General features: G+C 45.3%; 2 protein-coding genes across 4 annotated transcripts in view; both read right to left on the bottom strand.

Moving 5' to 3' along the window:
- Positions 1-3: 3 nt before the first annotated feature.
- DLAT (dihydrolipoamide S-acetyltransferase) lies at positions 4-9493 on the bottom strand. Its single transcript, XM_069787978.1, has 14 exons — positions 9134-9493; positions 8464-8565; positions 7991-8115; positions 7716-7872; positions 6406-6532; positions 5844-6031; positions 5160-5322; positions 4872-4939; positions 4017-4109; positions 3816-3923; positions 3141-3256; positions 2696-2858; positions 2396-2532; positions 4-1568 (listed from the first exon to the last, which is right to left on the bottom strand). Exons 1-14 carry the CDS (start codon positions 9377-9379, stop codon positions 1439-1441), a joined length of 1923 nt encoding a protein of 640 aa, XP_069644079.1. The 5' UTR covers positions 9380-9493; the 3' UTR covers positions 4-1438.
- A 1139-nt stretch (positions 9494-10632) lies between these two features.
- Positions 10633-26792, bottom strand: part of DIXDC1 (DIX domain containing 1) — a 45507-nt gene continuing 29347 nt past the window's right edge. For all 3 annotated transcript variants that reach the window (XM_069787972.1, XM_009914871.2, XM_009914872.2), the window contains 14 exons: positions 25485-25633; positions 22271-22360; positions 22110-22163; positions 21124-21174; positions 19911-20015; positions 19317-19370; positions 18643-18735; positions 18480-18551; positions 17667-17753; positions 17363-17524; positions 17171-17237; positions 15462-15570; positions 14792-14900; positions 10633-13849 (listed from right to left, as the gene is read on the bottom strand). In XM_069787972.1, the coding sequence (XP_069644073.1) occupies positions 13769-13849; positions 14792-14900; positions 15462-15570; positions 17171-17237; positions 17363-17524; positions 17667-17753; positions 18480-18551; positions 18643-18735; positions 19317-19370; positions 19911-20015; positions 21124-21174; positions 22110-22163; positions 22271-22360; positions 25485-25633 (1283 nt within the window). In that variant the 3' untranslated portion in view covers positions 10633-13768. The remainder of the gene's footprint in view (positions 13850-14791; positions 14901-15461; positions 15571-17170; positions 17238-17362; positions 17525-17666; positions 17754-18479; positions 18552-18642; positions 18736-19316; positions 19371-19910; positions 20016-21123; positions 21175-22109; positions 22164-22270; positions 22361-25484; positions 25634-26792) is intronic.

Here is a 26792-nt window from a genome sequence, read left to right on the forward strand (position 1 = left end):
AGGTTTTAGTAGTTGTCAATTCCAAATGTTTAATAGAATGTAGGTTCACTAGAGCAAGTCTGGAACCAAGATATTTTAGATCATTAAAGAAAAACCAAAACCTTAATGCACTTTTTGCTTAAGCCAGGCATGAAAACCAGGTATCACAGTAACCAGACATTAAATAGTTCCCACAAAAATATTTAATTTCCACAGTATTTTCTTTCAATATCTTTAGTGAATTTTGTGTAACTTTACAGGAGACAGTACTTAATGCAATATACAGAATAACAGATCAGCTTTTTCTTTCTTTTTTTAAAACTTCTCCCCCCTGTTTAATTCTCCTGGTCACTTTGTAATTACTAAACAGTCATCCTTTTTACATTAACGTTTCCATGTGGAAAGTGGAATTCAAGAATGGTCAGCACTGCACCCCTTTCAGGATACAATGACTGGGGTAACTGGACACAAGTCCAACAAACTATTGAAGCATTTTACATACAATATATACATGGATAGCACATTCTGCAGCTTACTGAGGCTGGGACAACGTAGACAATTCAGGGAAAAACCACAGTACCAGTGACTAACTCAGACCTTCCTATGTAAGAATGCCTGAAAAAAAATTTTCAAACATTTGAGTCATCACATGATTAATATCCACTGATGGGATTATTAGTGTGTGTGATTTGCCTATATTGGGTTCCAACACACAGATTCTCTTGAACATTCTGCAAAACAGTTACTTCCATGGCATCATAGTCTGATATTAACTTAGCAAGAGGAATAGCAAACATTTTCATACAAAAAGCACATGTAAGTGAAAATCCACAAGGAGACAGCACATTCCCTGTGGTATCTGAGAGCTGTGACCCCACAGGTATCAGTGCTCTTTCACCTTAAAGTGCTCAAAAGGGATCACACAGCTGAGAAGGTCCAGACCAGTGCCAAATTCCAAGAGAGATTTGGAATGCTAGCACTTGGCCTTTGAGAAACTACTCCCAGGCGCTTCAGTCCCTTAGTGCATGTCATACTCACCCACCCCAGCAGGAGAACAGGATAATAAGGGAATTTACCTTCTACTAACTTGTACGTTTCAGCTGAACTCCTGTGAAGAGATATTTATAATTCAAATTTCTGAGAACACTGAGGTCATGAAATTGGCAGTATGCATACTGCCTAGATAATTTTTAAATCTTTAAATCTGGGATGCTTAACTCTGTTTTGGAAGAGTTTGCAAGTTAACTAACTGTATAAAAATACAGTATAGTTGTAATATTGCTCTGAAAAGCACTTTTGCAAACTTTTTCTGTACAGACTGGTAATAACATTACCAGATAATATAATATGTATTTAAAATAAAAAAGGAACTCTTTTAATAAGTCTGAACACTAAAGTCTAAATAGGTTGTTTAAAACAAAACATTGTGACCCAGGAAAATTTTGCTTGCATGGTTAAATTATAGCAGCATGGTTACTGGCTTTTCAAGGAAATTCTTGAATTCAGCAAGCCACTGTGCTCCAACTGCTCCATCTACAACACGATGGTCACAGCTAAGTGTAACGGACATCACACTGGCCACATCAAATCTAAAAGAAAACAAAAAGAAAAAAAAAAGGTTAACACAATCCTCTGCAAGTCAGTGCCAAGTTGGTGCCACTAACAAAGCAAAAAACTTTTATCAGAGAACCAGCAATAGCAGTTGGTGCTTGGTAACAAATGTTTCTCCCTGTGACTTCTAGAAAAGATTACATTGGAGAGCAGATCATATTCATTCCTTTTCTACAATTAAGAAACACATTTGTGTGTTCCCTTTAGGACAGGAAGCTCATCTTTCTTGGTATCACAAGAACAGCCCCACACGATCAAAGAAAAAGAGCCATTTTACCCAGTAACCTCCAGTTTCCCCATGTGTCAGTGACAGATACCTAGGACTGTTAACAATTTTAAATAATCCAAAACACTCTCCTGGGTCTATACTAGTTCCAGCTCCAAGCAAGGCAATACTATATACAGGACATTTGAATTATAATCCATCCCTTAGGTTTTCTTTAAATGCAAATTTAAGCAAGTTGTTAGAGGCACAGGTGCCTAAACTGCTGTGGATCCCAGACTCTTTTCCACAGCTTAACCCTATCCCTCAAAGAAAGAAACAGCCTTTCCTTAACTTGCAAAGAAGTTCCAAGAATAAATGTATGGCAGATCATTCATCAGTCACTGCATTTCTCTTTGACACCTGTGTGACCCTTTTATACAAGATCTCACTGTACTACTTCAGAAGGTACTGAAAGCAGTATGTCAACAATTAATTTTATTTTAAATGATAATCTAATTAATGGAAGTGTTAGAAAACTAGCCCTTATTTAAAAGTTTGAATGCAGAAGCTCAATATATGCAGAATCAGATGAATACTTACCCTTTCTCATTATCAGCTGGCACTAGCCTTTTCTCTGAGGCACCAACTGCAAGGATGCAGGCCTGAGGTGGATTGATTATGGCAGAGAAATTCTTAATCCCATACATTCCTAAATTGGAAATTGTGAAAGTACCACCCTACATGAAAAACACATTCATAGTCAAATTCACAAAAGCTGTTTCATATGGAATATTAATGAATATGGCTGAAACATCACAAAATAGGCTTTGATCATTCTAAACAGGGCTTCTGAACAGAAGTCAAGGGCAGCAATGTTTAACAGCAATCCGAGTTTCTCACCTGGAATTCATGAGGCTGAAGTTTACCTTCTCGGGCTTTAGTTGCCAAAGAAACCACATCCTTACTAATGGAAGCCAGGCCCTTTATATGTGCATTAAACACAATAGGGGTTATAAGCCCCGCAGGAGTACTAACTGCAACGCTAACATCCACTACGTGATTTCTGCAAGACACAAAGGAGATGCCAGTTAGTCTAGCAAGATAACAAAAAAAAATTTCAGAACTATTCAGGTAACTCTAAATTAATATTAGTTTTGCAACAATTATTTCACCTTGCACACTAGCCTTAAACGCAAGGTTCTTGCACTTTAACAAAAGCCTCTCAACCTTTGCATTATAGCTGTTACCCTCCCTCCTCAAAATCCCAGCAGAAGGTCTGCTATTTTGCCATGAACTCTCTACTGAACAAAGAAAGCTTCTGGCTTCGACCGTACCATAAACTTACTGCCTAATAACTGTGTCCATCCATGAAGAATTTGCCTCAGGCACCTTCAAGCATGCCAGAGCAGAAGCTTTAATTATGAAGTCATTGACAGAAAGCTTAATGTTATCCGAGACCTCCTGTAAATAAAGAGATTTGAGGTGTCAGTTTGTCTTTTACACATTACCTCAATTAACTTGGGTAGTCACTGCCATGCAGCCCTGTTTAGAGAAAATGTTAGAAAAAAATCACACTGCTTGTAAGCGTAAGTATTTGAAGTGCCAAGATAATTAAGGAGATTAATACATCTCCTTCATAATTTAAGAAGGTACAATCTTTTTTAATGACTGTTTTTCCCCAAACTTGGCTTAGCATTATTATTTTGCTTAAACTTTCTACCCTTTTTACTCTTAAAAACCTTTTTATCCTTTTGCCCTACTTTCCAGCTGGAAGAATTGAACACCAAGCAGAGTACAAAGTGGCCCTCTTAGGAGAGTCAGAAATCAGTGCACAGTACCTGGGTAAAAAGTCTCATTCTGTCACAGACAATCCCGAACTGATCCACAACGGGTAGAAAAGGCACTGAAAAGACTTTTTTCCAAACCAAAATGGCATATCACCAAAAAGCAGGGTGGGCAAACCTGTGAGAGAATGCAGCTTTCTCCCCACACACACTCTCACCATGCCTAAATGCTTTACCTGATTGAGTTCTTTCCTTAGCACCAGTACTTCTCCCATGTTTATATCAACAGAAAGGTAGTAGTGAGGTATTGTTTGTTTAGACTGCATCAACCGCTGAGCAATGACCTGCAGGTATACAACAGAAGTGATGAAAATAAATCAGTTTGGAAAATTCATGACTGCAAATAATTATCTCAGAAAAGAATAAAATCTTCTTACCCTGCGAATGTTGCTGATAGGGATATCTGTGAAGGTCCCCACTGGTGCTGCTGCAACTGCAGCAGCGGCAGGAACTGCCTCTAGTGCTGGAGCCTGCAATCACAGAAAGACAGCATAATTCACAGTACTATCCAAATATCAATTTTACAGAGTAATTCAGTATGTGGGACAAGCGCTGAGGCTAAGTTGCCTCTTGCTTAAGAGCAGCAGATATTTCTACTCTCTAGCCTCACCTCTCCAGTACCTACTAGATTCTTTATAAGTCCTATATTCCATTACTAAATGTAGTACTTGAGTGATTTAGAAATGCAACACTGATACACATTGCTATGAAGCTCCCAGAATATTAAGTTGTGCTAAATGGTTCTTTTACATACAGCAGAGGGGTATGCTAGAGGGCACTCAGCCACGTCCCTTCCAGCAGTACACAAAGCAACACTTCCATCATCTCATATAAAAGACAAGCAATGGTTTAAGAACAGATTTGTGGCAACAGTGACAGCAGGCTGTTGGTTCGTAAGTCTGGCTTTCATTCTAGTTGCTTCTTTCCAGCAATGCTAGATCAGCTGGGACTGGGCTTAACTCAATCCATAACAATGTAGCAACCAAATGAAGGGCTGGGAGCACACTGTTTTTCTCAGTGAAATACCAAAGGGACAAGTAAAGGAAGAAAACTTCATCCATGTTTCTGACAGGTTAAGCTTTACAAACTAACAGTCACCATAGCACATACCGCGTCATAACCCAAACAATCCGGCAATAACAGTTCCATATAGTAATTGCATCTCTACAGAGCATTTTCATCACTGTAATAAAAGATCCAACAGATATTTTACAGATCTCAAGCCTACTCACTGGAGCAACCTTTGGTGGCACAAATGACTCCACGTCTTTCTTTGTGATTCTACCATCTGGTCCAGTACCTAAAAGGGTCAAAGAAAAACATAAGAGGATTTCAATTATTTGCAACAGGGCATTGATTCTAAAGGTACTAGTTTTATTCAACAGAGAGAAGTTACTTAACACAACCTCTGGTGAGGACAGCTGCACAGTCAGGATTTTCCCGAGAAAAGAATAGGCAAGTATGTACCTAGAGGGACAGACACTTGATAGTGAGAGTAAGGAAGCAGAACGGCAACCTACCTTTTACTTGGGCAAGGTCAATTCCTTTTTCTGCTGCCATTTTCTTTGCCAGGGGACTAACCAGGATCCTTCCTTTCCGGGGAGGTGGCCCAGCTGTGGGGACTGCTGGAGTGGAAGGAACAGCAGGCTGGGGAGGAGGAGCAGCAGCAGGAGTTGCCACCATCTTAACAGAAAATTCAAAGCCATTAGCTTCAGGATCATTCAGCAAAAGCTTTGAAGGTACAGTAAAAGAACAGGACCATCTAATTACCAGTCAGTAGAATAGCAAAAATAGTCACTAGTCTGAAAGAATTTTCAGATTCAGAGTGTTTCCCAATGCCAGAAATTAAAATTAGAAACTTCCTGGGAAAGAGGCCAACCAAGCTGCTGAACTATACACCAAAAAAAAGGTGAAATAAATAATTTATGCTCCCAGTTTTCAAGGATGAGGCATTAGAACTGGCACAAGCAACAGGCTGGAGAAGAGATCATAATGAATGACTATCTGCTCCAGTTTTTGGAGGGCAAACTAGCAATCACTTCTTACGTCACTTATCACCAACACGTGTTAGCCTTACATTTACAGAATCATAATAACTATTATTGTTGGAGCCAGAGCTTCACACTGTCAAACCAGCAGAAAGTTCAGATCAGACCTCTTAATAGTTCCCGTAACTTCTCTCACATGCTAAGAATGGTCCTTACTAGTGGAGGAGGAGGAGGAGGAGCTTGTGCCTTCATGTCAGTTACTGCAGTGTCTTGGTAGTCAGCAAAGGCTGGAATATCGGACTCTTTCTCCACAATGATGCAGAGAGCTGTTCCTAATGGCACATCTCTTGTTCCTTCAGGCACCAAGATTTTTGCCAAGTAGCCTTCCTCCTGCACTTCAAAGCCTGTAAGGGAAAGAAACAAAACTGGTTTGGTGCCTGATGCAGCTGAAGAGTTCCTCTAAACGCTGCTTCTGAAGACTTCAGTAGCTAAAGCCCTACCCTACATTTAGTAGGCAAAAGAATCCTTTTCAGTGCAACTAGTAGGGAAACATCTTCACGCACTGTACATTACTAAGAAGGACTTGTTGAAGAAATAGAAGTGTTTTTAGGAGCTCCGATTTTTAGCTCTCCAATGGAATGAGAAGTTAACAAAACTTGTTTTAGTTGCCCCACAGCTTCACGTCCTGAGCAGCTAGGAGACAGTTGGCACAGACGCTACTCTGGATCCTCCCCTTTTAAGGGCACCTCATCCATTCTTGGCTTCGGAGTTGACTCACCTATTGTGGCTTTATCTGTCTCAATTTCTGCCAGTAAGTCTCCCTCATTCAGCTTCTCCCCGACCTTCTTCTCCCATCTCTGCACTGTGCCCATTGTCATGGTAGGTGACAGGGCAGGGAGAGTGACCTGTGAAGCCAGAGAATACAAGAGAATCAGATTCTGGTAATTCAAAAGGAAGAGGAACAGGAACACAGTTTTAACTCCTGACTAAATGATGCCAACCTAAAGAAGTAGCCAGCCTTTAATGCACTCCTAGATCTGGCTCCATTACAGCAAAGCACAGTGCTGTCCCATATTGTTAGTTTGGCTTCTTTTATCAAGGCCTAAGCAAGAAAGAAAACAAAAGCAAAGAGCAAGAAATCTATATATCAAAATAATTATTACCACCATCCCATTGGGAGTGTCTTGCAGCTGCTATCTGCAAGGCTAAAAGGAAGACTGAAGCAAGTCGCTTTGTTTGTGACAAACAGGTTTGGCCCCTTTAAAAGCTATACAGACTTGTTTTCGCAATAAGCACTCAAAAGATGCTGTAGGTTTGCACATGCATATTGCTGTGCAACAAATACAGCACACGTGAGTACAGCTTCAGAGCAAAACTGGACAGATAAGGCAAGCAGTGGGAAGCAAGCAAGTTCAGTAGCTAAAACACAAGTCAGATTAAGAAGCCTTTAATTAGTTCTTTGTTCAATTACTGACTTTGTATAACATCTCAGACAAATCAGTTCCCACATGTATCATCTGTGGAATGAGGTTTAGTATTTCAAACTCTCTTTTTCAAAGGAATGTCACAGAAATACCCTGCTACAAAGTGCTCAAATATAACAACAGTGGATGTACAGTTCAATATCTCAGCAAGGTAAAAAGATTATCCACAAATACACTCGTTATTAGTCACCCACAAACACATCTGTGTGTTCATCAGAGTATCACACACTTGAGTTCTGCTCTGAGATGTAAGCAGGGCCTTCAGAGCTTATTCACACTTAGCACAAGGTCTTTTCATACAGAACTATCTAAATAATGCAAATGTAGCAGGTTTTTCTAGACTGTGTAACAATCCTGGAGAGATAAGTCTTTCCTCTACAAGCAGCTGGGATGCTAAAATTATTTTCTTTAAAAAAGCTTTCTGGGGCCTCCCCAAACACCTGCTTTAAGCATGCAATAATTCAAGTAGCACACACTCCTGCATTTATAGCTAATAACTTCCCACTCCAGACAGTATTTACAACAAAATGCCCTAGAGCTAGCAATGGCAAAGACAGAAAAAAAGAGTACAACAAGCCTTAATTCTTCAGCAATGCTCTCTTACCTGCATATGAGGAGGATAAGAGCTGCCAGGAGCCTGAGGAGAAGGCTGAGTTGGTGGTGAGGGAGCTGCAGCTTGAGGGGGAGGCACCGAGGCTGCAGGGGGGGCAGACGCTGCAGAATCCAGAGTATAATTTTTAAAGGCATCAACATATTCAGGCCTAGAAGGAAACAAAGAACCGCAAAACCAGTCAGATGAATGTCTCTAAGCCTTTCACACAAGGCACCCAGGAAGCCCCAAGAAAGAAAATTCAACTCAAGGATTAGAAAAATACATACTTTTCTACTGTGATACATATTATGGCCCCGATAGGAACATCTCTTGTTCCTTCTGGCACCAGGATCTTGGCCAAGTAGCATTCCTCCAAGCTCTCAAAGCCAACTGTTGCTTTGTCTGTCTCCACCTTTGAGAGAGAAAAGGATATAATTAAAGCAATGGAAAAGACCAGTGAGCTCAGAGCCTTCCAGTCTGATAGCACAGGGTCACAATACACACAGTTCTGGAAAAGTTACCCTGTGGCACTAGCTCTAGCAAAGTATGGTCTCAAAGAGTTAAGTGCTGCTCCTACTCAGAAAAAGGAAAAGCAGCAACCAGCTTTGAAAGGCTGTTAGCCACTCATTCCCAACAGCATCTCTTGGGATCTGTGATCTTGAACCCAAGATCTGTGTTCAAGTGAGGGCAACCAGGGGCAGAACCCAGGATGCACATGCAGCTCATTAGAAATGCAGCACAGCCTGTGCCCCCAGGATACCTCTGCTATGAGCTCCCCTTCACCGATCTTGTCACCCTCCTTCTTTTCCCAGCGTGCAATGGTGCCCATCTGCATCGTGGGGGACAGAGCTGGCAAGGCCACCTGTGAAGAATAGGGCAGCATTACAACCCAGACAGCCCCGAACCCTGCACACAGGGCAGAGACAGATCCTCGGCACAGGCTGGGACAGGTGGACACAAAGGAGAGCCTGTCTGCAAATCCCCAGCAGGTCAGGATTGCCTCCAACCTGCTGGTAAGAGCCCAGGGTGAACCAATGCTGGGGTGCTGAGATGGGACTGACCAAGAAAGGGAGAAGTTATGCTAAGGGACCAAGAAAGATACAGGGAAAAAGGACTAGTGGTGAAGGAGGTGGTACCCGATGATGGTACAAGGACTTGGGGCAGGGTATGAGAACCGTGGGAGGGGGGAGAGAAGAGCTGCAGTTCCCCAGGGCAAACCGAGCTGCCCAGTGAGGGAAAGCAAGACCTGAGGACAGAAAATGAAGGGGCTGCCTCCGAGGCGGGGGACACGGACGGACGGACGGGACGGGACACACGAGTCCGTCCTCTGGGGGGACCCCAGTGGCTACAGGGACACGATCACCAGCGGGTGTGGAGGGCACCCAGCCCCCAGACTGCCCGGGGGAGGGGGGGGGCGGGGAGCCTCTCACCTTCTGGTGTGCCGGAAGACTGCAGCAGCGGCACGGGACGAGCCGGGGCCAGGCAGGAGGCAGCAGGAGCCCGCCAGGCCGGTGCACGGGGCCGCCCCACGCTGGCCCGCGGCCCACCGGCACAGCCCCGGCTCCCACCGCCGCGCCGCGGCCGGCCCCAGCGGCGCTGAACGTTCGGCAGCTCCGCACCAGACCAGGAGCTCCCGCCGCGCCCCGGGCTACGCGTCGCGCCAACACCCGCCACATGCTGGAGCCAGAGCCGGAGCCGGAGCCGGAGCCGCGGCCCCGCCGCCGCCGCTCGGTGACCTCCTCCGTCCGGGCACGGCGCCGCACAGCCCCGCGCGACACTACCGCGCTGCCGTAAAGCGCGGCGGACAGACGGCGGGGCGGGATCACCGTGTAATGGCGGTCGTGGGGGCCGCACTGCGCAGCAGCGGGACGGCCCGGTGCGGTTAAGCGGGGGCTGCAGCGGCCGTCGGAGCCCAGCCCAGGCAGGGGAAGGTACCTGGGGGCTGTCCCTGGCGCCCCCCCGCCCTCCGTTTGCGGCCCGGTGTGCCCCTGCGGAGGGCAGAGCTGCCGGAGGCTCCTCGGGGCACTCGGGAGACACGCGCGTCCCGGGCCACTAGTAATGCTGCACAGCCCGGCGCTTCTGCACCTTTCTAGCACCGCGAGGCTGCAGAGAAGCCTGGCTGGTAGAGGGCGCAGCCTCGCGGATCACGCCAGCGACAGGAGCTCGTCCAGCAGTGAGAAAACTGGGCTGCAGCCAAACCCATATATCGTACCTTCGTGCAGTACCCACCCAAAACTGCAACAGGGTCTCTTAGATTCTCCTTGTCACTATCACGTGGCCTAGATTTTAGCAAGGTGCCAGTTCTGTATGGGGACACATGCATCCAGAAGCTACTCGGGGCAGTGGCTGTGATGATGATAGCTTCTACCCAGGACTCGGCAGCACAAGTTCCCACAACCAAAAACAGCCTACACTTTGAAAGCAACAGTGTTTGGCAAGGGCAAAGTGCTTAGCTGGCTAGCACCATATGCAATAAAATCCCATCACATGCATTGCTGCTCTTCTAGCCATGCTAAATGATTGAGGAGCAACTGCTCCTAAGCACATAGGACTCACCTCAACTGAGCTCAGCCAGTTCCAGCAGTTCACACAACCTTGGGCGTGGAAGCAGTGAAATTCACTGTCAGCAAGGCAGCTGAGCAGAGCTTGTGTTTTGATTGTGTACTGTTCATGCCCATTTTAAAAGTAAATGTAAATTTTACTAGCACTCTGAGCCTGCTCTTCAGGTCATGCATTTCTAAGTCTGCTAATCTCACAAGTCTCCAAAAATATATGCTTTCCTAAAACATTGTGGAAAAGTGATAGAAAAGGTTTTCTGCAGGACCAACAGGAGGCTAACCTTAAGCACTTTAAGTGATTTATGCATTGTATGCTTATATGTGCCTTCTCATTCCAAAGCCATCTTCCCCTTCACAAGCACTGAACAGACTCAGTTCGCAAACCCCATTTTATTAACTGCTTGGTCCACTAATCCAAGGCTTAACCAGTCAGGTATGTCTGGTTTAGATGTACAGATAAAGCTCCACTTTCATAGAGAACAGGCCTTAGAATAACTGCCCTAAGTGATGAATGCAAACATCAGAGTTTCTATGAAAATGTCATTTTACACATAGCATGTATATTACATAAGCAAGTTACAACTATAGGAATAGGGAAGTAACTTTCCTCAAAGTTAGACAGAAATAAACAGATTCAAAACAGTGAAAAATACGAGTCCTGGGTATGATACTAACAGTGTATGCCCAGAATAAATCCACTGAAGTCAGTGTTACAGCGGTGCCAAACTGATTTAAAAGCAACATCTTTTCCTTTTGTCAGAGAGAAACATCTGGCCAAGGTCTTTTCCACATGATACCTCTCATCCCTCTGACTAATATTCCTTACCTCCTCCAGACCCCTCTCTGTCAATCATGCAAAGGTAGAAAGTCTGAAGAAGGCTGCAGTGTCAACATAGAAATAAAGCTGAACCAAACTGTGCATGGGATAGAGCTTATCAGAGCAGCAGTCCTTCAGCTTCAGTGACAGCTATTCCAGCAATTCTACCTTCGCTGTCACAGAGGGGAGCTGCATATAGGAACCCAAAACCAGAGCATTGTTATCAGCTCTGTCTCATGGGATGTCTTCTTTTGTCCTAGCTTACATGTGATGTACACAGGGATGAAAGGTACATGACTGCCAGCCCCCCAAAATTAAGCCTTTTGTCCAGTCTTGCTCCTTCTCAGACACAGCCCATTAGTGCTTTGGAGAGCATGTGTTTCTATATAGGATTCAGTCCTTGGCGCTCTGGTGGCAGTAAGCATATTAAATGCAACCATGGTTAGTTATCTGAACTGATCTAAGAACAAGAACAGGCTGTCTCCTGTATCAGCTAACAACTAGCTTCTTCGTGGGAAAACTGGATAGCTATGGGCAAGGCTGGATTGAAGACTTATCCATTAGAAGCTCTGATCATATTAACAGCCTGCTGTATCTTCACTGCTCCAAAAATCAAACTGCTCATCTTTGAGTAGCAGAGAGGGATATAGAACTGGCACCTACAGACCTTGAAAGCTGTCTTATTTTTCTCCATAAAATTTTAGCCTGGGTGCATGGCTCTTGCGGAAATAAAATTTATGAGTAAAACCTGAAGAAAAAAAAACACTTGAGAAAAAATTGCAATTCAAATACAATTGATTTCAGTGTAACAACCCCATGCTCTCTGTACCAACCCAATAGAGATCTTGCAACACCAAAACTATTTCCAGGGAGGAAGAAAATCTGTTTCTTTTCCAAAAGAGATGTATTTTCCCCCCTGCAGTCCATTACTGAACTTGTTCATTGATGAACTTTCCTACTGCTTTCTGTAAGGGGAAAGTCACCATAACAAATTGTCCAGAACAGGAGGCATGTTGTGTTGCGCCAATGTGGCACAGAGCCACATAAGAGCCTTGAGCTATTTCCTGGAGAGTGAAGCAGTGAGAAAATAAATAGTATTGTTGCTGCCTATTAAAGCTGGCAAAAATATAAAATCCAGTAGGAACTAGTTGGATTTCCATAGTAAAATAAAGTTATGAGCCCAGTGTTGTGCGAACAGGAGACAGTACAAAACATCTCAGCATCCACTAGAAAATGAGTAAAACACAGTATAATGCGTGCAGATATATACAGAAAGCACTTGCACTAGTATAAAAATATCCACAGTCCTCAGACAAATGTAAACTGGTACAAAATAATTCCAAGAACAGGAACATGTTTACAAAAGGACATGTTAATATAAAACAGTAAAACCAGGTTCACCCCCTCCCAACCTTATGCACAGCACAGACACACAGGTAGTCCACAGAAGGGCCACATGTACTGAGAATGAGCAGAGCCTTGACTTGCCATTTGACCTTTTAAGTCAGTGCCTGCTGCACATCGCAGCCAGCACTCTGGAAGTACAGTTGACTGGCAGCAGAAGGGCAGAGACAGACAATGCAGAAACAAACGAACCAACCCACAAAACCAAAAAGAAAAACCCACCCTCAGGGATTTTAGGACTTGTTATTTCCCAAGCAGTTATTTATTTCCTGATCCTTCAGGCACCCCAGGAGCAGGCATACCAGGGAACTGGTGGTGTAACTGACAGGGTTTATTGTACTGGTGTGGATAATTGTTTGGTGGCCCTGGCAATGAGTGGACAGCAGCACACAGTGATGCCTCTGCACAGGAGGTGACAAACTGTCTGCCTTGCTGAAAGAGGAGAGGGCAGGAGTGCAGGGAAAGAGGCTCAACAAGGAGAGGGGTTATAAGTACCTCAGGGAAGCAGCTGATTCCAGCTTCCCTGCAAATGAAATCCTTCAGCAAATACGTAAGCACCAAGATCCCACAGTCCCCATGGCAACAAAGCAAATCCAGAGGGCCTCAGAAGTGAGTACAGCTTTGGAGAACAAGTGGGAAAAGCAAGGCTAGGAAATCAAAGCCTGAGTTTGGAAGAAAGGGAGCTTTGCCAAGCTGGTGATCTTTGCTTTAGACCATGTGTAAAACCTCCAGAAGACTGTCTTCCCTCCCCATGTCAGATTTCCATACTGTCAGTCTGGAATGTCCAGAAAGTTCACTCTGCTCCTGCAGCATGTGCATGTCCAGGACCAAAGTTGGTCAAACCTTCGGCTCACATAATCTAGCAGCTTCTAACTCATGAAGGCAAAGCTTCACATTTTTGCCATCAGTGCAGATTTATGTAATACCATGTACAAGAAACCAGACTTGAAATGCCCAGATCACAGCCTGCACCACATATTATAGGAATGGAGAAGCAGGGGAAGGGAGCAATGCATCATTAAGGCCTTCAGGGTTTAGTTGACAGGACAAAGCAAGGTGTTTCCTTCCCACAGACCTGTCATTTCAGTCTCAGAACACTGTCTGTGTTTGGGCATGGAAGTCAGATGCCAGGCATCCATGCACACAACATGCATTACCCGTTGTTTGCAGAGAAGCCCTCTTTTTTGGCAGCTTGAATTGGACTCCTAGCACACGTGCTTTTTGGTCATTCTTTGAGCTCAGCAGCCAGTTACAGGTTTCCATAGTGACAAGACTTAAAAGCTTGATTAATTCTCCCCATGGTCTTCTTCCACCCAGGCCACAATTTTCCCCTCCCAACCAGGAATGATGTCATCATCATGGAATACCTACAAAAAAAAAAAAAAAAAAAAAAAAAGGAAGTCCAGTCATGTCTGGAGTCTGGACACCGCTTGCCTACAGTGTGAGTGGCATAAGAGGCAGACATCAAGTCAGAGATCCCAGCTCAGATTTCACTACACAGCCCAGAGAACATGTACCTTATCCATCATTCACATGTCTGAGTAATCTTTTCAGGTTTTAGGTAAAAAACAGATCAGGCCCCTTCTTTAACCAGTAACCATCAAGATTATTATTGGCATGGTTTTGACAGGAAAGGTAAAATAAAAGGCAGAAAACCTGCCTTTTCTGATCCAGAGTACAATCTCCAGCTGTTTCTGCAGAATGGCTACATAGTCAGCTGACTGTTCCCAGAGAGGGTAACCCTTGGCACTTGTCTTAATTTGTGATATAGGAACTATCCCAGTAACCTTTAATGAATCCAACCCACATGAACAGCAGCCTAAGCATAAACAGGGCTGTAATGCAGTACACAGAGGAAAAGATGCCATAAACACAGTTATCCCTGACAAACATTTAAAAGAAAGTAGGAGAATGTTTTCTGAATAAACCACGTTTGCCTAAAGTGTGTCTCATTGCAACAGGTTTCATAAAGCCACTTGAAGGGTTAGAAGTGTAGTCTGGGTTTTTGCCCAGTGTCCCCTGAGCAATGCTGTGTCACAGACTGTCTTTGCCAATAGCCAGCTCTTTGCCCAAGGGGCTCTGCAACCCCCAGGCAACTGCAATCACATTCATGTAATTGCTCTGGCTGGGGATGAAAACATCCCATTTTAGCACATTACAAGAGGAGCGTAATCCACAGTTGTGAAAATACAGTCTGTTTGGGGGCAAGTTCAGAGATTTCATTAGTTTAGAAGTGAGGTGACCATGGTCTCCAGGGTTGTGCGGTAACACTGAACCCAAAGTGGCTGATAGCTAAATTCCACACTTACCTCTTCCTTGACTGTGCCAAACTCTGGATCCAGGGCTTTGAAGTGGTACCGGTGGGTTCCTTCACGATCAATAGCTACCTTAAAATCCTTCAGAGTCACTTCCCCTAACCTGCAAAGGAAGAGTTCAGCACTATCCCATGGTACGCTGTTACCAGATTTAGCTCAAGCATTACTACATGGCATGCAGAGCCACAGCACAAATCTAGCTAGGCATGTGGCACCCTGACCACAGGGATGTGAGGAGTGTGCCCCTCCAGGAACACACCTGTCAACCCCAAGGTCCTCTTCAGAGGAAGAATTGCCTCCTGATTGACTAAGAACTGCCTCAAAACAGCCTTTTTCACTTTCCCTTTTGCATTGACAACCACAGTAGTTTTGACAGGAGCATGCTGCACTACATGGCACAATACAACTGCTTGGATGCTTTCTCTTGCTCTTGGAAGTTAGTAAAAAGAAAAAAAAAAAAAGAGATTAATCTCTTAGGGCTCTAAAGCAGCTAGGAGACTGCTTTAGGCAATTTTCCCCAGACAATGGCATGAAATCCAATGCCCAAGTTAATGCACAGCAACCCTGTGCTAGTTGTGACCATACCCAGAAGAGATCAGACTAATGCTTTAAGGGAAACAAGCACCTCCCACATCAGCATCAGCAAGGCAAACCCAGACCTCACCTCTTTGGTATGTTGACCATGAAAGGTGTGAGGGAGTGGTCAGTGAAGTACAACACTTTGGTGCAGGCACTGGTGCTCATCATGGGCGTGCTGTGAGAATGAGGCAGTTCTGCAAAGACAAGAGCACTATCATTGGGGAACGGCCTGTCTCCTGCCACAACAGGAGATAAAAGGGGTGGTCTGAGCAAATTTGCCATCACAGCAGACAACCTGGTGATAGAAGAGATTCTTAAGAGGGTGGCTAATCACCCCTGTTGCGAAGGGCCAGGCATTCCCCTCCTTACTGCAAAACTTTGCATTTTAAAGTAGGGTCACCATCCAGCTCTGTTGTTAGCATGGAAGATTTGCCTAGCACTGCCCTCCAGGATTACTGTGCCATCCACAGAGGGGCTTGTTGCCACCATCTACTCCACAGACACTCTATTCACTACCTCAGCAGTGACAGGAGAACCTTTCTGGAGGAGAAAATGACTGAACAGTACCCCATTCAGTACAGCTACCTTATCACTTGCCTTCACTTGCAGATGGGTAGAGCAAGATGAAGTGACTGATCATCATCAAGGCAAAAGGTTATCTGTCTCTCCCCATCTTCCCATTCTAGTTGGCCAGGAGGGGTGTTGTGCATGTATTTTTCTTTGCTCATTTGTGTTTCTGTCTCTCTGGTTACTGCCTTGTTTCCTGCTTCCCTGCAATGTGCTGTGCCAAAGGCTGAAGCAGAGGAAGGTTCACATTGAGTGACTCTACAATTTTAATATTCCTAGCATGCAGAAAACACTATGGACATCCAATCAAAGGCTTTCTAATTCAACAAGTCTTTGGAGCTACCTCTTAGACCTCTTTACACCCAAGGCATTCTACATTTGTGGCTGAACAACTCAATTTTTCTGCTGCAGTGGAGGGGAATGGAGCCTGCTAAATGGAGAGATACAGTTTGCATGCAGAGAACACATGACTGTGGCTGCTCTAGCAACTGCAGTTTATGGGAGAGGAGGGAGAACCCAGCAAATCCTCCCCACAACCCACTTCAGGCTTCTGAGTTCCTCTCCTACCTTCCCCCACATCTTGTACCTCCAGGCTACCCTGCTGCTGGACACTACGATGCAGCTGAAAGGTGGGGGCTTCTGTCCTTCCCCAGTACCTACAGTCTCCTACAACCTCATAGACTTTCTAGGTGACATTTACAACCAACACTGGAAAAAACAGCCTTCATGATGAAAAGCAAACGTGGAGCTGCTGCAGCTGGAGCCAGGAAACATGGTGTCAGAAAGGGCTGTGCTGTTATACATATATGAAAGGAGCTAGGCACTGATGGGGGAACAGGGGAAGAGGCAACTGTACAGTTATCTGTGTCCGCTAGATGGTGCAAAGCAGCAGGAAAGCTGAAATAACATCACATTTTCCGCTCATCCCACGGATAATTGTTTGTCATAGTTATTTATGCTGCAGTACTACCGAAGTGGCCCAGACAGACTCCCACTGTGATGGTGCTTTACAAACAAGCAGCCATAGATTGTCTCTGCCCCTTTTCCTTTGCAGTGAAGTCTAATCTGTACAGCAAATGACTAAAGGGAAGAAAGCGAGCTCTGGTAAAGGGAGTAAGAAGCTGGAGGTGACAGATTCCCAAGCAGGGATGCTATGCCCTGGACTCTGGCCAGGAAACCAGAGCAATGAGTTTGGCAGTGGGAGTGCAGGAGCTGAAAGGCACTTACTGGATTTGGGAGGCCAGGAGTCTCTACACTCATTTGTTGCTCTGCTTGCCGGCGATTTCCCCCGGATCTAGGGTGCAAAGCCAAAAGAGTGAGAACAAAGTGTCACTTCCCAGTTGGAGCTCTCATTGCTGCTTAGCTCTGAGTTATGTGAGGGGCAGAAGTTGAGAGCTAAGTGCCCTAGGAAGCCTTTACCCTTCTCTCTTGCCTCTTCTGTGCTTCCATGCGGTACAGCCGTTCCATCAGGCTGGAGATCCCCTGCTCCAGGCTGTCAATCGTGTGGTGCTGTGGATCATGGCCACTGAAACTGTTCCTGAGGCTGCGAAGGGCATCACGAACCAGCTGCAAGTCATTTGTCTGCCCAAGAGACAAGAAGTCATCAGACTTAACTCCAGGCTGCTTAGAAAGGGTAAATACCTCTTAACAAGATAACAGCTTCCAGGATATCTGGAGCCCATATCTGCATCTGGCTGGGAAAGTATCCCTTAGGTGCACTTACCCCTCGGTGGGCTGCAGGAGCAGCTCCTTTTCCTGCTGTCTGGAGGAAGCCATTGCTCTGAGCACTGTGACCACTGTAAGCCATTACCTGTTCAGGGGAAGATGCGTGTGCCACTAGGAATGTAAGTGTTAGGACCTCTCCAAAGATCCCAATTTGTGAACTTCAAAATGACAAGAGGGCATGAAAACTTTCCACATCAGTGGTATAACTCCCATCTTCTACCAGGTAAATACACTCACTAAGGAGTGTGCAGGCAGTCCTATAGGTCAGAGCACAAACATGATTCTTCACATACAGGTGGAGAAAGAGGCAGAGACAGAAAGGGGCTTGCTGCTACATCATAGCGGGCTCTGTACACTCTAGTGTGCACAATCAGCATTCAAGTGGCACTGTGGAGGGACAGATACCAGGGCTGGCACTCCTTCTACAAAGACAGTTCCAAGTGCTCAATACCAGTGTCAACAGGAAAAGGAGGAGATAAGAAGCTAAGCCCTGGTCTAACCATTAGCCAGTGTGAGAGCTGAAGCTAGAAGCCAAGAGTCTCTGGCTTCCACTCAGTCCTGTGATCCCCTCACTGTTTCACCCCTAAAGATTTTGATACAAGAGGCTAAGACAGTGCTCAATGCTGACAGCTCTGGTAAGTTGGATGCTTTGTGGAGTCTTCTGGCTGCCTTGGTTAGGGCACTGACAATGAGACTGCAGAGCCAGGCCTTTCTGGGATGAAGTGGATGATTTCTGGAGATGGGTAGCTAGAGGATGCTGGACAGAAACATCACTCCAACAGTCTGATGTTCAGACCAAGGCTTCCCATACCTCTTCAGCTTCTCTCTTCATGCAGTGAGCTAGCAGGGCCTCTTTGTGCTCCAGCTCCCGCTCCAAATCCACCTGTGAGGGGAGTAGAATAGTCAGCACAAACTGAGTCACCAAGGTTAAGTGCCAGCTCTCAGGGCATCAGTGCAGCCCACCTGCTCCATACCTGTTGGTAGCTGGCCTCAGAAAGCTGCCTAAGCATTTCATCCAGTTTGGTCTGATGCTGCTGTAAATGCCGATCCTTCTGGCACAGTTCTTTCTGCAACACAATAATCAAGAGAATCACCAGAACAGTCAGTAAGGCTCACAATCATCTTCCCATGGCCGGGAAGGTTACGTTGTTTGCCAGGATCAGGTTCCTCTACAGGCTGACTTACACAATGTGTGTACTTATAGCTAGATGTTAGAACTGAGTATCAAAGCTTTTTTTGAAAAGATCAGTCAGGTTGTTATTGCCTGGAGTCCCCTTGCCCAGCAAAGATCCACTGCTGAGGCCAGACAACTGTCCTAGAGAAAACAGATTCCTGAGGGATCAGTGGACAATCAGGTGACCCAACCTAACCTGACAGGCTTCTGCACAAGCATTAGATACTCAACAAGCCATCACAGAAAAAACATGACAGTAAAAGATCAACTATAAAAAGCTGTGGGCAGAACACAAAGAACATCTGATCCCTCCATCTCATTGCAAACATCCATGGCCATTGCGACTTATTCACTATTCACAGTGCCATTCCCATAGGTGACTGAGTGTCAGGGAGACAGCAGTCACATTCACAAAACTGAAGAACACCAGATGCTGCCCCCAGCAAAGCCTCCAGTGAAGAGAGGTCCCATTACTTTGTATTCTGCCAGTAGCCGGTTCCTCTCTTCAACCTTCCTCTGAAGGTCAACCTGCAGAAATAACACACAGGTGTGAGGTAGGTATTCCTACAGAGTTAGTGACAACCTCTTTGCCCCTTGTGCTAAAGGGTGACCTGAGACCAAATATCAGCAGAGTTCAAGGGAGCTGGTGTCTAAGGATGGCAGGCTTTTGGACAGAACAGTTCCTTCCTTGCCCTTCTTTTTCTCCTGAGAGACACTGTACATGGCAGCTTCACCTGTCAAAGTGCCACCTGCTAACCCAGGGAGCACAATGAGGAAAGAAGAATGCAACTGTAATGAAAACATCATGGGTAGCCCCTCCCTGTTTCAGCTGAAGGTCTTGGAGGACAGGAGGTGGGAGTGAAGAATAGGAAACTCCAGTGAGTCTCACAGCTGGCTAGTAGACTATGTGCAGTTTTTACTATGCAGAGACCTTTGACTGGTCGTTCACTATCCCACAACCCCAAGAACTAAACTGCAACCACCCAGTCCATCCTGTGGCTACTGGAGCCCTCAGGGCCACCAACCTCCTTCTAAAATAATCTAACCCTCAGCAGCCCAGTGACTTACGTTCTGGTTGTGCAATTCCTCCTTGTCCATGTTTGCTCTCAGCAGTTCCTGCTTTAGCTGAAGAACTGAAGCATCCTGTTGAATCAGCCTTTGCTGTAAAGCATCCTAGGAAAAGATGTTATCTGTAGGAAGGTACAAGACAGAGGCAGAGACCCTTCCCTGGGAAGTGAGTGACCTAGATCAGGGGCCATAACACAGTGGGGCCACTCACAGGGCTGAAGTGTTGCCAAGAGCCCAAGAGAGCAGGAGGTATATAGACATCTGCCCAATGGGCTCTCAGCCCTTCTGCCTTTCTCTTACCCAAAAGTGATTTCCCTGCCAACATTCTAGCCATCTGGGACAGAGGGATTTCTGTGTTTCTACCTGAACTTCCTGCCCCAAAAGTGGCCTGACAATTTGCTCTCATGATAAAAACAGCAGTGTCTTTGGAAGGTCTTTTCAGTGGCCTACAGCTAGTGTCTTCAGCCATGCATCTGCAGCATCCAGAGGGCAGAAAGATGCCAACATCAGCCAAGGACACAAGGAAACTTAAGCTCTCAGTGTGACCTAGTTGTGCAATTAAATCCTTTCTGAAGAGGCCAAAGTCAGGACTAATTCTGCACCTTTCACTCAGTGTTACCCAGAAGCCGAGTGCTCTACATTGAACAGCTACTGCTGTTTGCTTACTTCACAGAAGCCTGACAGGCAGCTCTAAAAATACCTCTGCTCAAGAGTAGATTATTAATGTTCAGAACTCCAGAGGGAGAAAATGAGTAAACAGGAGCCAAAGTTGTGAGAAACACTGCAGCTGAAGAAGACAAGGATACCGCCATGCAATTTTTCCTCTGCTGTAAAGAATGAGTTCACTGGGCCAATCCTACTGTGCGTACCCCAAGATAGAGGGGACAAAAAAAGACCCATGAGAACGAAGCAGGCATCCTATGTCTGATATTTTGTTTAGGGGAAACAGACAGAAGAGGGGACATTTGAGCACAATCCTACAGAAACAGAATCCAGGAGAACTAACTCCTTGTGCCTGCCTTAACTGCAGTCACTCCCTGGAACCAGAAACAGACTATAGGATCTCCTACCTCCAAGTCCCCTAATACAACTCCATCCACAATCTGAGATTCCTCAGAGGCGTATGGTTGCTGTTGGCCCTGGCCCTACTCACGGGCTGCAGCAGACTCTAAAGCTTTACTATTAATATTTGATGAAGTGCCCCTTTCCTCACCTTTATTCCCTGTAGGTTTCGAGCTTCCTGTTTGTATTTCAACAGCTCCTTCTGTAAATGCAACATAATTTGATTAAATGGCATCTTGTCACCCCTTCAGAATCAACCAAAGTCAGTGTTCTCTGTCCACAGACACCTGCTTCAGAAGAAAGCACATCCCACCTTTTCCCACGGAACACAGAACATGTCAGACCCCTGAGCCATTTTAATGAGTTACGAACATGACAAAACAATTGAGCAGCTCCCTAAGCCCCTGCTATTAAAGCCATGAGAGAAAAAGATTGCCTAGTCCCCCAAATCCGTCCTTCAGGGCAATGTCAAATACTTCTCTCCCAGCACCAGAACTGGTCCCAGAGCCAGCATCAGCAGAAAGCTGTACTAAGGCAGGCTTGACAGGGCAGGTTCTTCTTACCTGCATTTATTTCCTATTTGAAAACTTGTTTATATTCAGACACGACTAGAAACTTAACAGCTGTCATGGGCAAAGTTTTGAGAAGCTAGTACAACCTGGATCTCTGCAGCTTCAAGAGCATGCAGGAAAAATCCATTTCAGGGCTCATTTAAGTTCCAGTAATACTTAGATATTTGTTTTGCCAGCAACTGACTTTACCGGCATTGGCTTGAGGCAAAATAGGGAGGCAGCATATATTTTTCTGGTGCTATTCCACAAACTTTTATTAACTGCTAATATGGATACAATAAACACTTCCCAGCCAAGTATTGTTGAGTGCTCTCAAGGTCATTGATTTATGGTCTCAGGGAAGCAGGAATCTACACTCCTGGAGGGATGGAGATCCCACACAGCTGAATATGGGAACAGAGTTGGAGCCCCAACACAACATATTCCCCATGTCATCTGTTGTGCTGTCCACCGCCCTGTCCCCATGTCCCTCCTCCCCGCCCCCCCAAAAAAATCAAGTAGGACAGAGTCTGCAAAATCTCCTGACCCAAAACCTCTCCTTCCCCTTCATCTGTCCCCTTCTAACCTTTAGGTCTTGATTTTCTTCCACACTCTGGTCCAGGCGACTTCGAATTATGATCTGAGTATAAAAATACCATGGTTATTATTGTGCAAGACACCTGCCTGTGGCAGAACAGCACGAAGGGCAGCTTGATCAGAGAAATGTAGGTACAGCAGTGTGCTCACCAGCTGCTCTTCGGGGCAGGCTCCATGTTCACAAAGTTCAAAGGAACCTTCCTGCTCATCCTCAGGTAAAGACCCATTGAGCAACAAAGCCTGGGAAGATGAAGGAAAAAATCTCTTCAGGGGTTTCAAAGGAAAACAGGCCAGCTGCAGTTCTGGCTAAGTCATTCATATCAGTCTCTAAACAGTTTCGTCTTCCATTTCTGCTGACTTATTCCTCTCAAAAATTAGTAGAATTTTTCAGGAATGAACAAGCAAATTTATCCCCTGAAAAAGCTCTCGCAGAGATATCTGTCAGCCAATACTTTTCCCCACAGACACCAAACAAGGACAATTACTCAGATGTTCAGGGAGTGAAGTCTGTCTCAGGCTTCAGTCCAAGGGCAGCCTTCACTACAGTAACAGACTTGAAGTCTAAAGCAGAGACTGAACCAGGTTTATGTTGTAAGGCTTCTCTTCTGAAATGAGACTGAAGCGTCCCCTGCTGAAAGAAGCCATTCTCCTAATCACATATCTACAAAAGACTTTAGAAACAGGATGTTCAGGGAAGCCTAATTCTGTTCTACACTAGACAAGACCAAGACACATTCAGAGCTGTTGTCCAAGTGAGGGAAGAGCCCTCACCCACACAGACAGTGAAAATCTTAAGCTACGCCCTGTGCTTGAGGAAGGCTACTAGAAGCACAGTATTAACTCCTTCAGCAACTCCAAGGTAGCCCAGATGTCTGCAGGAAGATGCCAGAAGTCCTGTAGTAGACTGAATCCAGTCTGAAGGAGGGAACAACGTGCACAGTAGGAAGTGTGACTAGCAGGACCAGGCCGTATCTCCAGCACGGTATACCATACTGTTTTTCTCTAGCTGATGGTTTTTACATTGACCTTTCTGTCTCTAACTCCCAGGAGTCAGGGCACTTCGTATGTGCCAAGATGTTGCATACAACTGGACACATTGGAAAGAGTCATGCCTCTTTCAGTTAGCTTTCTAGTTTATTTCTATTTGAACTCCATGGCTAAACCCAAAATATCCCATTTGCAGTAATAGTCCAGTTTAGCCTTGAAAGAATTCAAGGCTGACAGGTCAGGTTCTGCCTGCTGACAGAATCTTCCACCAAAGAGCTGCAACTGCTGCAGAATAGCAAAGAGCAATCTGTATTCAGTTAATGCAAAAGCTCTTTGGAAAACTGTTTTCTGAATGCATCCCAAAGTCTTCCCAGCAAGACAATCAAGCAGGAATCACACAGGAACATAAAAAGCTGCCATGGTTTTAGTGCTTCATGGGGTATATGATATTTCAATCAAACTGTCATGAACTGGAGGCTCTTAAGTATCGAGCAAGTGGGGGAAAATCAATTAATCAAATCCAGTCTCTGGGCTAGCAACATCAGCTGCCTCTTCTTATTCCCAGGGGATGAGGGGGCAGCAATGCCAGCTGCTCACCCTCACTCCTGAAACATGGGGCCAGCCAAGGCTGGAGGAACAGGACATGCCAGTCCCTCCAGTGCCACCTCTCCCTGCTCCCAGTGGGCACATAATGCAACTGTATTTTACCGGTGAACCAAGCAATTTTGGGTTTTTTTGAGTCTTTTGTTTCCTGCCCATTGTCCACAGCGAAAGTGCCTGTCCGCCCACACCCCACCCTCCACCCCGGCTGCCTATGCTTCTCACACAAGCTCTGCTTTGTTTACTGGCACATAAATATTTACAATTCAGAGCCAGTATGGTTCCCAGCACAAACAGAAAGGAATATTCCTGAGAGAGTTCAGTGTCTTTACCATATGGATCAGGGGCTCTACTCCCCATGCAGAGTCAAACACATTGGGCTGAGGGTCATTTGGTCAGGGAGTGACTGGAACAGGGCAGCAAGGAAAAGGTCCTGCAAATAAATAGTTGTGTAGAGAATGTGCCAAATATTATAGTTCAGCCTAGCTCACTGAAAGACTGATGCAAGACTGTGTGACCCCTGATCAGCTCTGTGAATCTTGATTGATTTCCTGACATTCCTTGTCTCGCTGCATTACTTCCGATCACAAATCACAGAAAGACTACGCTATTCTCTCAGGCTGCTTACAAAACCTGCAGGCTGCTATGTGCCCCAGTGAAGAAGGGGAGTCCCAGCCCCTGCACGTGGGAAAACACTGCTGCATCTTTATCATTTTGCAGAGTAACATAGGTGCTTTGCACAGTGACAGCACGTATAGGAGTTAGTATAGCATCACAGGACAGGGGACCAAGCTGATGAACCCAGCTAGGATCTGGAGTCCAACGAAAAGACTACACAGACATAATCACCTTTGAAAAACAGCCTTTGTTTTAGATTCTCTGCAGTGGTTCCATTCTTACCTGCATTCAGTGTGCCCTTTGCCCTCTCACAGTCCACTTAAATTACTATTAGTGAATATCACTGATCTTCAGTCTTCATAGCAACATAATCTTCTTTCTCTCTCCACACCCTTCTCTGTCCCTCCCTACTGACTAAGAGCCTCAAATCATGTCAACACCAAGTTTTGGAGAAGCCTGAGCAAAGAAGAAAAGGTTGTGTCTGAATTGCACAGACTGGTGTTAAAATCCTTTCTCTGAAATCCTGGTAAATATACTGGGGCTGGGGAAGCTGCAGCCATCTTTCCTCTTCCCCCGGGCTCTCTTGGTTAAGCGTGCCACACAATGATGGGGACGGGCATACCCTGCCCCAAGCAAGACTGTGGCTGGATCCAGCTGTCTTCTAAATTGCATCTGGGACATTGGAAAGGATGGTTTTGGCATTCTCCATGCTGGAGAAGGTGACCAGCACCAAATCACAATTGCAGTAGCCAAGAGAGCCTAAATATAGCAAGAAAGCAAGATGTCAGAGTGCTTAGTCAGTAGCATTCTGTTGCTGGATAAGGTGTCTGCATGGGCTGCAGCCAATATATCCCAGTACACACTATCCACACTATCAGAAATACTTCCTCATTCCTGAGGAACTCCTCCTGAAGGGACTCATCCCACAGGGTGAGACACAGGGAAAAGCCACTGTCCCTGTTTAACTGAGGTGACCCAAAAGACCAACTGACTTCTTGCACAATCACCCCAGGAGACCTCACTGGACCAGGACTCTGATTCAACTCTCTCGAGTTCCAGGCCAGTGCCTCAGCTGCAAGATAACCTGTCTTCCAGCTACAGCTGGTGGGAAAAGAAATGCGTGTGAAAGGGAACAATGGCTAAGAAGAAAATCTATTACCTGCAAACCTGAAATCATCTTCTTCGCTTCCTCCATTTCCTTTTCCAAATGGTCCTGTTGTTCCAAAAGCTGCTCCTCCCATGAATTCTCCAAATATGACCCAGGGTTCCCTACTTGCCACTCAGGCTGGAAATGAGATTCTGTCTCTTCTGGAAGAGAGAGCAGCTGAGTGTGGTCACGACAGACAAAGGAGCCCAGAAAAGACTTGCACCACACAATAATTGCCTGCTGTCCACACTAGCCATCACTAACAAGCAAGCATGTCTTCTAGCCGGTATCAAGGAAGTTGCTACAGGTGTGACATCTTGTCTAATCTCAAGGATTTATGCCTTATTCTTTATGCAAAGGAAGCTTTCCTGCATACACAAATATCAAAGATATGCATCCTTCCCCTTTATTAACTTTGCTGCATGTGATTCCTCAGTACTGGAGGTTTCAAAGCACAGCACAGGGGACAACACAGTGCACCGTGTGTGGCAGAAAATACCCAAGGAGAGAAAAGCAACTGTGGGATTTGAAGAGAATGTCTTAGTGTTAGAGGGTGCACCAAAGACCCACTGAAGGCAAGATTAAACAGTATTTCTACTTGTCAAATAACATGGCTTTCTCAAGGTGGACAACACACCTAATTCTGAAAAAGACTTTTCTCTTAATAGCAAGTTTAATAGCCTTGCATGCCTTTTCTGATCCCCACAGCATAAACTGGGTTACTGGTTAACTATCATCCACCGGCTGGCCCAGGAATGTAGATTTTTTTCTTTTTTTTTTTTTTTCTTCCCTAAGAAGGGATGAGGTTTGATCAGAAGTAATCATAGCAGTGCTTGTTAGCTAGTTGACCAAAAGTGAAATTGGCCAATGCAAGCTGCTGTAGATCTGTAGACATGCAGCTGCAATATCCTACTGTATGGGCAGCAAGCAGACACAGTACCACTGAGAATTTAAGGAAAAGCCACAGCCTGCCAGCTCCTTCAGCCACTGAGATAGTCTGTCAAATACTTTTGAAGGAGCACTGAAGCAGGACTACACTGGCTGAAGCAGCAAAGCATTTCCTAGGAGAGTTTCTCTGTCATTTGCTCTTGGGATGGATGCTAACCAGAAAGAGTTGTTACTAGACTGCATTCCTGAGAAGAAGAAACAAACAAACAAAAGCACTTCAAGAACTTTTTTGAAAACCTCTCCTTTAATCGGCATGAAAATTTTAAGTGTGAACTGACCATATCACAGGGCATTTGTGGCAATACAGCAATGACTTCTCAATGCAAACACCAAAACAATACTACAACTGTTCAATTCCTTGCAGAGAGCCAC

The sequence above is a fragment of the Haliaeetus albicilla genome, chromosome 7, assembly GCF_947461875.1.
Source record: "Haliaeetus albicilla chromosome 7, bHalAlb1.1, whole genome shotgun sequence".
In the NCBI taxonomy this organism is placed as follows: domain Eukaryota; kingdom Metazoa; phylum Chordata; class Aves; order Accipitriformes; family Accipitridae; genus Haliaeetus; species Haliaeetus albicilla.